Source organism: Falco punctatus, assembly GCF_963210335.1.
Source record: "Falco punctatus genome assembly, chromosome: 6".
Taxonomy (NCBI): domain Eukaryota; kingdom Metazoa; phylum Chordata; class Aves; order Falconiformes; family Falconidae; genus Falco; species Falco punctatus.
Genome location: NC_137585.1, coordinates 85154530 through 85166812, shown reverse-complemented (window position 1 = coordinate 85166812; position 12283 = coordinate 85154530). Strand labels below are relative to the sequence as shown.

General features: G+C 40.9%; 1 protein-coding gene across 4 annotated transcripts in view; it reads right to left on the bottom strand.

Moving 5' to 3' along the window:
- Positions 1–12283, bottom strand: part of PLXNB2 (plexin B2) — a 267859-nt gene that overhangs the window by 31210 nt on the left and 224366 nt on the right. For all 4 annotated transcript variants that reach the window (XM_080393894.1, XM_080393896.1, XM_080393895.1 and 1 more), the window contains 3 exons: positions 2953–3089; positions 2145–2312; positions 412–520 (listed from right to left, as the gene is read on the bottom strand). In XM_080393894.1, coding sequence (XP_080250020.1) covers positions 412–520; positions 2145–2312; positions 2953–3089 — 414 coding nt within the window. The remainder of the gene's footprint in view (positions 1–411; positions 521–2144; positions 2313–2952; positions 3090–12283) is intronic.

Sequence of the window (12283 nt, the reverse complement as noted above, 5' to 3'; positions counted from 1 at the left end):
GAAAATAGAAGGCACTGACTGTGCAAAGCTGAGTACTCAGTATTGTCTGGATTTGGGTTCTGTTTCAGGCAAATCTCTAAAGCTTGCAGAGGGAGAAGAAGGACAAAGATAAAGAAAATATAAACACTTTCAAATCCTGAAATACATCCACTTTACCACTCGAAGCTTCATTCTTCTATCCTTATACATACTGAATGAAAATAATTTTAAAGCAAGGTACAAGGGAATGTAAGTCAAGATGGTAGGAGCAGGCTCTTTCACAGAAACCCTGAACAGACCCAGAATTCTCTTCAAACCTTATTCCACTCCAAGCCCAATGAAGTCCAGTGGGCAAATTTAAATGCATTTTTTGAACAGCTTATATGTTATGCATCCAGTGTGAAGCGTTTGGGGTGAAAGAAAGAAAATTACCCTTTTGCGATTCATTTTCCCTGCTTCTGGACGCTCTGCATATACCACCAATGAGAAACTCTGGATGAGCTCAAAACCGGTTCCAGTAACTGTAATATTTCTCCCTCCACTGAAAGGCAGAATTAAAAAAGAAGTCAAGACATTGGCTGGCAAACTACCACAGACATAGACTGCTTTATCCTGTACTGCCACTACTTCCACTGAAAACAGCTATGTAATGCCTATGTGACAATTAGATATCCTACAAAAAGAACTTCTGTTAAAGCTATCGATGACCACCGCATTTAAAAGCAGCAATGGCAACTTCAAACTCATTTTAAAATAGCAGAATAAAAAAAGCAGAAATTCCTTTGTCAGTGTTTGTGGCTTTTTGCTGATGCCTATCTTTGTGTGTTTTATTTCTCTAATGTTTTTGTTAAAATCACTCCATGTACCACACACATACAGACACAGGTGAGACATTCCTGTGAAATTTTTCACAGGTCTGCAGGGACCTGGCTTCTCTATTGCCTTTCATTTGAACACATTGTTTAAAAAATAATGCATTACACAAGAAGAATGCAAGCAAGTTGCCAGTGGGAATTAAAGTAATCGAAGTAACATGGATTTAGAGGGATAGCAATCCTCAAAGCAATCCGAGAAAGTAAGCTTTGGTTTGTATATAGAAAGAAGTCTTTCAAATCCCCTGGGGCAAATCACTATTGATCTACCAAAAAAACCCTCCAGAACCCAAACCCACCCAAACAAAAAATCAAAACCAAATATTAAAAACAAACCATATGTTACATAAGTGACTACTCAATATTCAAGGAGATAGGTACCAATTTCTCCAAGAGAAGTCACAGCCAATTTTATTTTTAATGTCCTATTTATAAGCTCATGATGTTATACTTCTTTTTACTGAAAGAAAGTGGAAACATCGTGGTCTCTCTCTGCCAACTGTACCCCACTAAGCAGAAAGACCAGAATATTAGGGAACAGCAGAGACCAACATGAATCAAAGTCACAAGTTTGTCCCTGTATCAGTCACAGAATGACTTTCAACACCAGAGGTATGCTACGAGGACTTTTATATAGAAGATCTGCCATATTGCTACAAATGTAAGAACGACATACATTTCTTTGCTTCCACAATTAGTACTAGGTGAGCTTTTTTTCCAGAAGGAACAGCTACACCAGATGGGGTGTTAGTGATCACCACCACAGAAGAGCGTATACCTTTTAAAAGCACTACTGAGCACCCCGATCTAGATTTCCTAAAAAGATACTTCTATTTCCTCATAGAACAAAGAGACAACAAGCCATAACTTTCCTGTTTCCAGCATACTTATTAAAAGCTGCACAGAAGAACTGTTAGAAACTTTTTCATTAGAAACCTTTTATATAGGTTGTCCTTGTAGGATAAGGATTTGTAAGTAATGCAAAGATCAGGTGTCTGACATCATGCTGAAATGCTTCACAGCTCTTTCTTTGAGACATTTTCATTTAAAAGAAGCCCAATACCTTTTCTGGTTTCAAGATTTACCTTTGAAGTGCGGATTAAAGTTTGGAGGTAAACAGAATATTTTCAAACATCAGCTGCAGTTAAGATGACAAACTCTGTGTATCCAAATGCATGCGTGCCTAGAGTACAGGAGTTTTTATTTCAAATAGTCCTATATGCAATAGGTTTATTACATATGACGCATATATTAACCCAGTTGTACATGAAGTTATGACAAACATTTCATTACCTGCTAAAGCTGTTTACTGGCAGGAACTTGGTGACAGTAGGATTCTCACTGTATGAAAATAGCTGTGGTACACTAATTATTGTGTCCCCATAGACCATTGTGACTTGAACAGCTTCAACCTTGCTATTACGTCCTGTAATGCAAACAATCTCATCTCCAAATTCAGTGCTAGATTGGAGAAGAAAAAGAAGAGGAAACATCTTCAGTTACTAGCATTACGGTGATTTATACTCTTTACTGTAGGACCCCAGAAACAACAAAAACAAGGCTCTATTTTTGCTAGGCACTGAGTAGTTATAAGAGGAGACAACACTCTCTTCAGATAACTTAGATCTTTAAAAAAGATGTAGGATATGAAAAGGAGTAGTGTACAAACACAAGAACAATGCAATGTCAGCATACTTCATGTCATTCTTCTTTTGGGCAGAAGAGAAGGGTAGCAATTAATAAAAGGGAAAAGAAGTGAGAGGAACAAGTCAAGTGGCAGCAGAAGATAAGGATTTTATACAGAACCACTGAGATGCTGAGTGAAAGCACAGATGGGTTTGGAGCAGCCAGTCCAGCAGAGAAAGCTGAAACTGGAAAAATCTTTGGATATCTGCGCTCTCCCACTTTCGTTGTTTTCAGAGCTGCTTCTTCCAGCTGGATCCTCTGAGTAATTTCTGTTTGAATGTTACGTGCAGAACTCCATTGCATGGGTTGCATCATGAAGAGCTAGACAATGGATTTGTTTAATTTCTAAAGGCCAGAAAAGGTTGGTGCTTTGTTAGGATACAGCTCTCTATTGTTAGTTACTCAGGGTACGTACACATTGCAAGGCTGGCTACCGACTGAAACTTTAACATCCTTCTTGGAACCAGTGGCCAGGTTTGTACCAGTGATGGTAAGTGTGGTACCACCCGCTTGTGGCCCACTTTCAGGTCTTATTCGAGAAGGATGAGGTTCCTGCAAAGAGGAGATGGTCAAAATAATTAGGAAAATTAAAATGAAATTTACACCAGTATTAATTGATATAATAGCTAACAGAAGTTTAATATTACTACCTGAAAAATAAGAAAATGAAAATAATGTTGGACAATTCTAAACTAAAACAAAACCTTTCATTATTCACGCTGAAGGAAGAAGTAACAGATGATGTGAATGTAGTTCTATGTTTTGCATACTATATTTTATGAGGCTTTGCATGAATTTCAATTCCCTATTTTAAAAATGTAGACTTAGCTGCCATTAAGTTTGTGAGAGCTTCCTGTTGGATTTCCTGTTTTCATACTTATTTTAAGATTTCTCTCTTCCTTATGGCTGTCTTCACCCTTCCTTACCCTTTCCTACATTCTGTGTCAGCCACATGATAGGCAGAGCAAGGTTTTAAAAACTGATACCGAACAGAAAGAACGAGATTCCCTTTATCTTGTAAGGCTCTTAATTGTGGTAAAACTGTTATCCTATTATTGAGCAATGAGCTTGCAAAGAAAGAAAATCAGAAAACGCTAAGCTTTTCTTTATGCACCTAGAACCTTGGAGCAGATTTCTTAAAGCCGATCGCAGCAAGCAGACACACTTCAAATTGTTGTGAAATTTGTTAGATATTTAAATTTATCAAATAATTTCCCTCCTTTTGTTCTCAATTCAGTCTTTGTTTCCGTGATTGTATTCCAGGAGCTATGACAATTTGATTTGAATTACTTCATCACTAAGTAGTCCCTGCTTCTAATTGAGAAAAGTGTTGTTATTTAGGACAACACTGAAGCTGCTGAATCAAGACGATGACTGAAGCCGTGCAAGCTGCGTGAGATGGGTTAGCAGCCAGCTCCAGGTGAGCGCTGCCTGCCTGGCTGGGTCTGCAGGGGCGGCAGCTGCGGTGCACGCAGGCAGCGAGGTGGTCCCATGCAGCCAGCTGCCACGTGCACAGATAGGATGCCACGTCCAAGCTTGGCTACGAGGGACCCTGCGTTTGCTAAAGCATACCAGATGAACAGCTCAGGGAGGCTGTGAATAGGTAATGCCTTTTCTGATGTATAACTGTGCTTCTTCATCCATATTCAAACACAAGCCTTCCTTAAATGAGTCCAATAAGCCATAAGCTTATTTCCCAATCTCATGTATTTTTGTAAATGACATCTGCTGTCCTCCTCCTCTTGCATAATCTTGCTAAAATGGTTGACTGATAATAAAGTCGCGGCTTGCAGCTATTCTGTATGAAGCATATGCAAATAAGGAGAAGCAAAGAAGTTTGAAAACTTCCCTTGCTGTTGAGGGTTTCCCTGATCACCATCACACCGTGCTGATCTTCCATTCTAAGGAGGAAAAGCCCTGCTCAGAAACGGAGAGCTACAAGCCCACATCTTACTAGTCGTGCAACAAAAGCCTTTCCCCTGTGTTGTTTTGTTCAGGCACAGACTGCCATCTCTGACAGCTTACAGCTACAAAACCAAGGGCCCATGAATGGCAGAGAGGAGGGGGACCACAGTTTGGTTCAAAGCTCAGTAAGCCATCGACAGGTTTTTACAAAGCAGCAGGAATCTGTAAAAATGCATCCAATTGACCACATGGTTACTTTACAAATTTGTTTCATTGAAGCACAGATATTACAGAAACACGGAGAACTCGTACTTGCTGTGCTTGTCTTATACCTTCATGTCTGAGCAACTTCCCTTTGAAGGAATGCATCATGGTTCAGCTCACTTCACAAACCCACAATGACAACTGCAATTTGCTCTCAAGTCACTGAGCTTTAGGAATATGCTTTAACACTAATTGGGTGTCAATTGCTTTTCTTCCCTGAGAGAAATCTGTTTGTAAACCCTTCACTCCTCAAGATGTACGTCGCTGCAGCATATGACTGCTCTCATGTACTAACCTTTGATTTAATTTTAATTTAATACACCACTCAGGTTACAAGATTTTACGTAGGGAAGTGATTCAAAGTAATTTTACAGCATTATTTAAGCAAAAAAGAGCCTTGCTTCAATATAAAGAAGTTGACTAAAACTTGGTCGCGTAGGTCTATATAACCCTCTCTGTGCATACTCTTCTTTGGATTTAATTGCTTGCCAATTTAAGCTAAATTGAAGTAAGTCATGCCAGGGTAGGTAAAAAGTTGGAGGGGGTCAGTTTTAAAAATCACACTTGAAGTTTAAATTAACACAGGCCTAGACATGTACTCCACAGAAAAACTCATTTGTGCTTTTTTGTAACACAATTTTGTTGCTAAAAAAATTACAATCAAAATTATATATAAACCACACAGTCAATAAATAGTTTATACAAACATATCAAATATTTTAAGTGTAACTTTACCACACAGACAGAAAACAGTAATACCTTTTATTAAATTCAAATGAAATTTTAACTGCTATGAATTGTTAAGCATGCTGGGCCTCTGTGTCATCCACAGTAAAAATCCACAGCAATGATTAGCTGCGTAACATGTCTGGGACAGCTTTCAGACAAAAATATCTGCCAAGAACCACTAAAGAATCAGTATGGACAAATTAATTATCCCTGAACCTCAGAAAAACTATTTCAAACGTGTGGCCTTTTCCCTAAATACTACCTCCACTGAAAGCCTAGCCCCTAAGACAGACTTGGGAAGGAAAGGAACAAGAAAAGGTTTCTGAAACATCACACAGCACTGTTCTCTGTAACCTCAGCATAAAAAATGCAAGGAAGCTTGCTAGGAACTTCTGCTGGACAGCCGTATTCCTTTCTTCCTGCAAAAATGTGAAATAATTGTGCTGTTAAAGCTCTGCTGGGTTATCTGACAGGCAACTTTGGCTGGCAGGGTGTCACCTGGCTCTGTTCTTAGCAACCAGTAAATATCGAGTGAACCACGAACTTAAACCAGAACTGAGCAGCACCATTGTCTGTGGCAGACCTTTCGGTGGTGCCTACATTTGCCTCCCTAGGAAAAGGGATGTATAGGTACCCAAACAGCAAAGTTATCTCTCAATAACACAGCTGCAAGGGGGAAGTGAAACAAATATGTGTTCCATTTTCCTCAGAAACTGTTTTTTTTTTTTCTTAGAAGGACTTCAACTCTGCTGGAAGTTAAAGCCCAGCTACACCGGAGGGGAGAAAATGCCACCCACATCTCACCCTACCCACGGCACAGCTGCACCCGAGAGCAGGCACATCTCGGCTGCACTTCAGGCTGAATGGAAAACCAAGGCGAGAACCATCCTGGCAGCTAACCCAGGTAGCAGCCAAGGAGGAGATGGAATAGTTCTGTTTAACCTGTATTTTCTCTTTAATCGCTGATCTTGCAGCAGTTCCTCGAAGGGCTATTTTAAACAGCTTAAATCATAGTATTCATATTTAATGTATTTAAAGTAATTTTGCAAATACCAAGAGCTCTCCAGAGACCAAATAATGTGGACACCTCATAAGATGATCTAATAAGGAGAAGCTGAACCATGGTCTGTGTGCAGAGGAATTCTTCAGCACAACTGCTAAATCAGAGCATTGTATAGTAACACTTTGTTACCATAAACTTGTCAGGAAAAAGATTTGATTAGTTTTAACCTCCTATTTTCTGTTTCACATTCCCCCCTTTTCCCTTCCTCTTAACGACCTGCCAGAAAGAATAAGTAGTTGAAATAGATTACCAAGAATGTTAACAATTTTAATAACCATTTTATTGCAAAACCAATGTGCTATGAGCAAGTTTCAGGGATGTCCTAAAGTATTCATGGATGGCTCCAAGAGCAAAGCTACATTGCTCCACCTGGCAGTCTTCTTAAGAGTACCAATAAAGATAAAGATTTAGGTTATCCAAATGCTCATCCAGGAAGCATTTTTCAAAAACGCAGTTAGGTAGATAGAATCAGCAGGACAGTGGTATTTCGCTGAATGCCAAGATAATTTGAAAAAGTACGATCAGTGGTGGTACAAGCCTTCAATAAGAATTGTGTTACCTAAGGAGAAGGCAGCCACTTCACACGGTTGACATGTCACCCACCAGTGGGACAAAGAGGCTCAGATCCCGGGAAGCTGCCAGGCCTAGTCTTCTCTTACAGTCTTACCTTACACCGTCAAGCAAAGCTGCACCTAACCCACAGCTCTGCGTTGCTTACCACAGCCCTGCGTGAGATTCCTTCTCCTTGCAGAGGAAAACATGGGGCAAAGGGTAAAGCCTTCACTGCAACCCTTTTTTTGAGGGGTAATAAAAGTGGTGCTGTTACCAAGAGGCAACGCCCTTTAATTCAACCAATAACGAATGTTTAACCCTACAAACAGCACTGATAAACCTAGGACCTCCAGTGCTGCATGATCAGTGATGTCACCTTTTCCGAATCCCCTCAGGGATATTTCTTCTCTCCTTGTTTCTGCCCTTTTCTCATTTCAGTCTCTGAATCAGAAGTACGCCTGCTGTCATAATAAATACGCTGCTTTCATTTTCAGCCCTCTGCACCTTGGGATCTTTGTTGGTTCAGTCAGAAGGTGCCCAAGGGAAGTCACACTTTCTGTAACATCACAGCACAGCGCACCACTATAAAAGCGTGCTGCAGTGGCTCCGTGCAATTATGATGCTAAGCAGAACATTTGATTATGTGTCCTATATGAAATTTTTAGAAGTCTTGTAATAATTCTGGAAAACGTCAGCCTTTGTGAGGGCTTGGCAGTACTTCATTTCTCATGGACATAGTAAAATTTAAACAACCCTACAAATGTTAATTTAACCCTTGTTTCATAATTCCTTAAAGTGTACAAAATCACAATTCGTACATATTTCAATCTCTTCTTATTTTCCTTGAAATGAAGGAATGTTCTTTCAGGTCTATACTTCTCTTTTTGAACCAGGAAAATATTGTTCATGTCTTCCAGGTAGGTTAATGTTTGAGCATAAATATTTTCTGCAATAACAGGTTACCTCATTATGTGGGTTTTTTGATAGTCTAGTTTAAAAAAGCCTGGTAAATCATCTCCCAGCAGAGTGACTTCCCTCCACAGAGACCCCCTACCACCTTACGCCCTCATGATCATGCCCTGTGTTAGGAAGCGGATTTGCAGTTTTGGTGAAACACAAGCACACCCACGACTATGCTATTCAGAATAAAATACATTAGAATAGTTCAGTTGGAAGGGACCTACAACAACCACATAGTTCAACTCATCAATGGGTGTAACTTGCTCCCTACAGCGTGGTTTACCCTAAAGAAATAATTTGACCTCAACAGGATTTCTTGCCTGCAGGGCCAAACAGATTGTAGCCTGTCAGTCATGGGAAATTTGAGCATTTTACATATCTAACATAAAAACCTTCCTTAAATCCTACTTAGGTGTAATAACGTTGAGCTAAAGAACTCAAAGCCTACTTGCAGCCTTGCCTTCCCATGTTGTACCACGTTGCTGGGTTAGTACTCCTGAAGTGATAAGCAGCTTTCCCAGCACGTTGATAACCATGAGGCAGCTTTGCTGGAAAAATAATAATGCTACAGGTATGTTACCTCTTCTGCTTTTGTGGCTGTGATCCGTGCCCATCCCATTGATACCATTTACCTCAAAGCAGTGGCTATCTGCACCAATTTGAAGCAGTGAGTGAGACAATGACAGTTTCTAAGTCCTTGTACATTCCTTATGGTACATACCGTTCAAATAGCGCTAGTTTGTTTGGTAGCAAATTCATTTATTTTCTTTGTAATACCAATGAATTTCCTTACGTGGTGTTCGCATTCCTGTGTGCCACTGCCTTATCTTTGCATCAGGGACTAACCTGAGCTTCACAAACTATATTTTTTGGTTTTGCCTGACAGTAATGCCATAGTCTTGCAACAGTACGTCCTCTGAGGTGCTCTGTGCTTTGTCAGCACAGAGGTACTGGCAAAAAAAAAAAAAAAAATACTGGCAAAAAGCTATACACTGGCCCAAGTATGTATATGACTTCACACTCAGGCCATTTTCCAGTGTCCTGTTTTCTTCATCACAGCTAGAAATCTCTTCTTTGCTTGCTCTATTTGTATCCTTTGCCTCCTGCTTACAAATCTGTTCACAGAAATGCTGATATATTTTTCATTTTAGTCTCATGCTTTCTGCATGCTAGAGGGTAAATTATCTCCATGCCTTTTCGACTTACAATCACATTTAGACGCAAACTTACTTATTAGCAGTGTACATGACTGCTGCTCTTATACAGCTACTGCAGACCCTCTGAGCATTCACATTTCAGCTTACATTAATCATCCTGTTTATTAATCTAGAATGAACTTTTTAATCTTTAATATTTTATGACTTGCAGTTAGTCTTTTTGCACAGTTAGGAAGGTGACCTCTTATCTCTTCAGGTTTCTGATTACAATTTTAGTAAAAGATACCTTTTACAGGCTGAAAATGCTTTCAGAGAGCTCCCAACATTTTAGATCTCTCTGGTCTGCTCGTGCTGAATCAAAGCACAGCTTCTATCTGGCTAACAGTGGGGTTACTCCTATTCTCCCTTTCTTTTTTATCCAGCTTCTTTGTAATTTTACCGTTAAAGATATGCAGGTGCAAATGAAAACCATTTCCCCAGCCTCTTTTTCACTCACCTGACTTGCCTTTGAGATCTGATCTGCCAGGCCGATTCATGTCCTTTTTCACTCGATCTGTTTGCTTTGCAGCTTTCCTGGTTTACACTGTCATGTCCAGCTAACTCACTCATGGTCCCTTGCACAGTATTCAAGAACAAGAAGAGTGCACTCCTGTGGAGCACCACCTAGGTTCTGCATTTCTTCTTTTTCTGTTTTTCCACTCATCTGTCACCAAGCATATCCTCAGCTTTTTATATTCCTGGGCATGACTCTATAAATAGGGATACTATCTACTATAACATTCATCTGTGGTAGGCAGTTTCTAGCCCAAGAACTATACCACCAAGATAAAAGCAGTTACCCTTTATCCTTCAGTAATGCAGAAAATCAACAACAGAAACAACCAGCCACCAAGGATGATACTGGTGGATCACAAGAGGGGCCAGAAATTCAGGAACAGTTGGAAGGCAACAGAGAAGGGGAGCCTAACAGAGATGCAAAGAAACCTGGGCATGAATTCTATGCCTCAGAGTGGGATGCTGGAGAAAATGCAACTGTGCCAGACCACAAGCAGAGACACAACTGGGGAGGGAAAAGAGGATGGTGGCAGAGTACATCGCTGTGATGCCATGAGAGATGCCAGCTGCAGCACAAGGGGAAGCCAGCAACAGATGGATGTGTTCAAATGGACGTGATGGGCAGCAAATAGCAAAGCCACCTAAGCTCCCTTCTGCCAGCTCCGGTAAGCAGTGACCTCCAGTTGGGGGTTTGCCTTTGATGCTAATGCACATCTTCACAAGTAGGGCTGGGCTCTTGGCTTCCACACAAGCAGAGCACAGGGATGCTGTTTCAAGGACCTGGTGACAGTGCACAGACTTATGGATAAAGATTTTCACAAATGTACAGAGCACGTTATTGCTCTGCATTTATCTCATGTCCTTTCCTTCACGAGTAACATTTCCCTTTCCTCATCCTAGTTCCAGCTGCAATAAGTTCTGGCTCTTGATGCAGGTCTGTAAACGAACTAATTTGTTGCCAAAATTATCTGCCCTGCACTGAAAGCCAAATTATTCTGCCAACACTTGTATGTAACGCACACAAAAATTGAAACCATTAAAGGCATAGCCCATGAAGTGCTGTAGATGCTGGCCACCTTCATGGAGGTCAAAATGTCATTTCATGGACTATAAAGGTAGCCACAGGAGCTAAATTAAGCTTCTGAACAGGGCATGCAAATCATTAGGAACTGCTTTTCTCCCCCTTCCACTTCCCTCCTTTCTCAAATTCAAGGGAGCCTGCTTCTTGTTTCTTCAGACAAGCCACCCACTCACAGGATATTCAACCAGAGAATTTCCATTGCGCACTCTTGGCAGTCTGGTACTCACCGCAGCGGCTGACCTGACCCACCAGCTCGCCTCATCACAGTATCCACAACACAAGCCAGGCTCCAGTTCTGGGCTATTTCTGCAACAGCAGAGAAGCGAGTGGAGCCCTGCCTTTCTGGGGCTGCTTTATCCAAACCTCACACCGTGTGAGCTGATCAAATGCTTCCAGTCACTCCAAGGCAGAGCACTTGCCTGGCAAATACTCTTTGTGTGCTGTCTACTGTCTATGGGATACTGATGCAAAGGGTTGGTATTTTAAACAACTGATTTTTTGGACTGCAGGCAGCGTTTTTTATTGTGAGGCAGGCACCACATGATTTTCTGAAAAACCACAGAGCCTTGCTGACAAGTTTGATGGAGAAATGGAAGCATGCATGACTGGGAAGTCTGCATGATCATGCAGCCAGCGTTCACTGGCAGCTTTCAAGCAGAACCATGAGCACCGGATAGTGGGACATGTATTTAAGTGCATAGCTCAGATGATAATTAAGTCTAATAATGCCCACATGAGGAAAGGCCAACTTTGCTAAAACTCTTGGCTACCCAGGAGTTCTCCTGGCCCCTATGCAGGCTGAGAAACAAACAAGACATGCTCCAGGACTCAAGAATAAAATAAGATCCTCTGGAAGCAATTCCAGACTGCTGCAGATGTGTGGTTTATCAGCATCAATCGTAATGGCAACAAGCATGTAATACCTCCCCACAAAAACGCACTCAAAACCCCCAACTGCAGTGTAAAATGCATCTGTTGAGGTAAAGACTTAGGGTGAAAAATCAGTGAGTTAGCTAAAACCCTTCACAAAAGCCTTAGGGCACTAAATGGCACTGCATTGGTGAGAGGTCCCAAAGCAACTGCTTCAAAAACCAAGAAGGAAAGCAGAGGATGGATGGAGGTAAGAGGAAACTGCCAAGCTGGGAGCAGATCGAAGTAAAAGTGTGCACTTTGTTGAATGTAACCGTGCTGTTCAAGTTCACGTTCAAACCTTCAGTAAGGTGAATAGTCACGTTCATGACTGTTTTCAGATCAGACTCTAATTTATCCTCCTTCTTCCTCTTTTTGGTTATTCATCTCATCTTGTTTAGGTAAATAGACTTCCTGATGTACTAAAAAGTCGTTATTTCCAAGCCAGTCCCTTCCTGCACCTTCAGAACCTCAGAAACGTATTACACTTTTGCAAAGTTCTACCTCTAATTTCACCATCTTACATTTGTTTGAGCTATCTGACACCATATAGTCTTTTTAACATCCACAG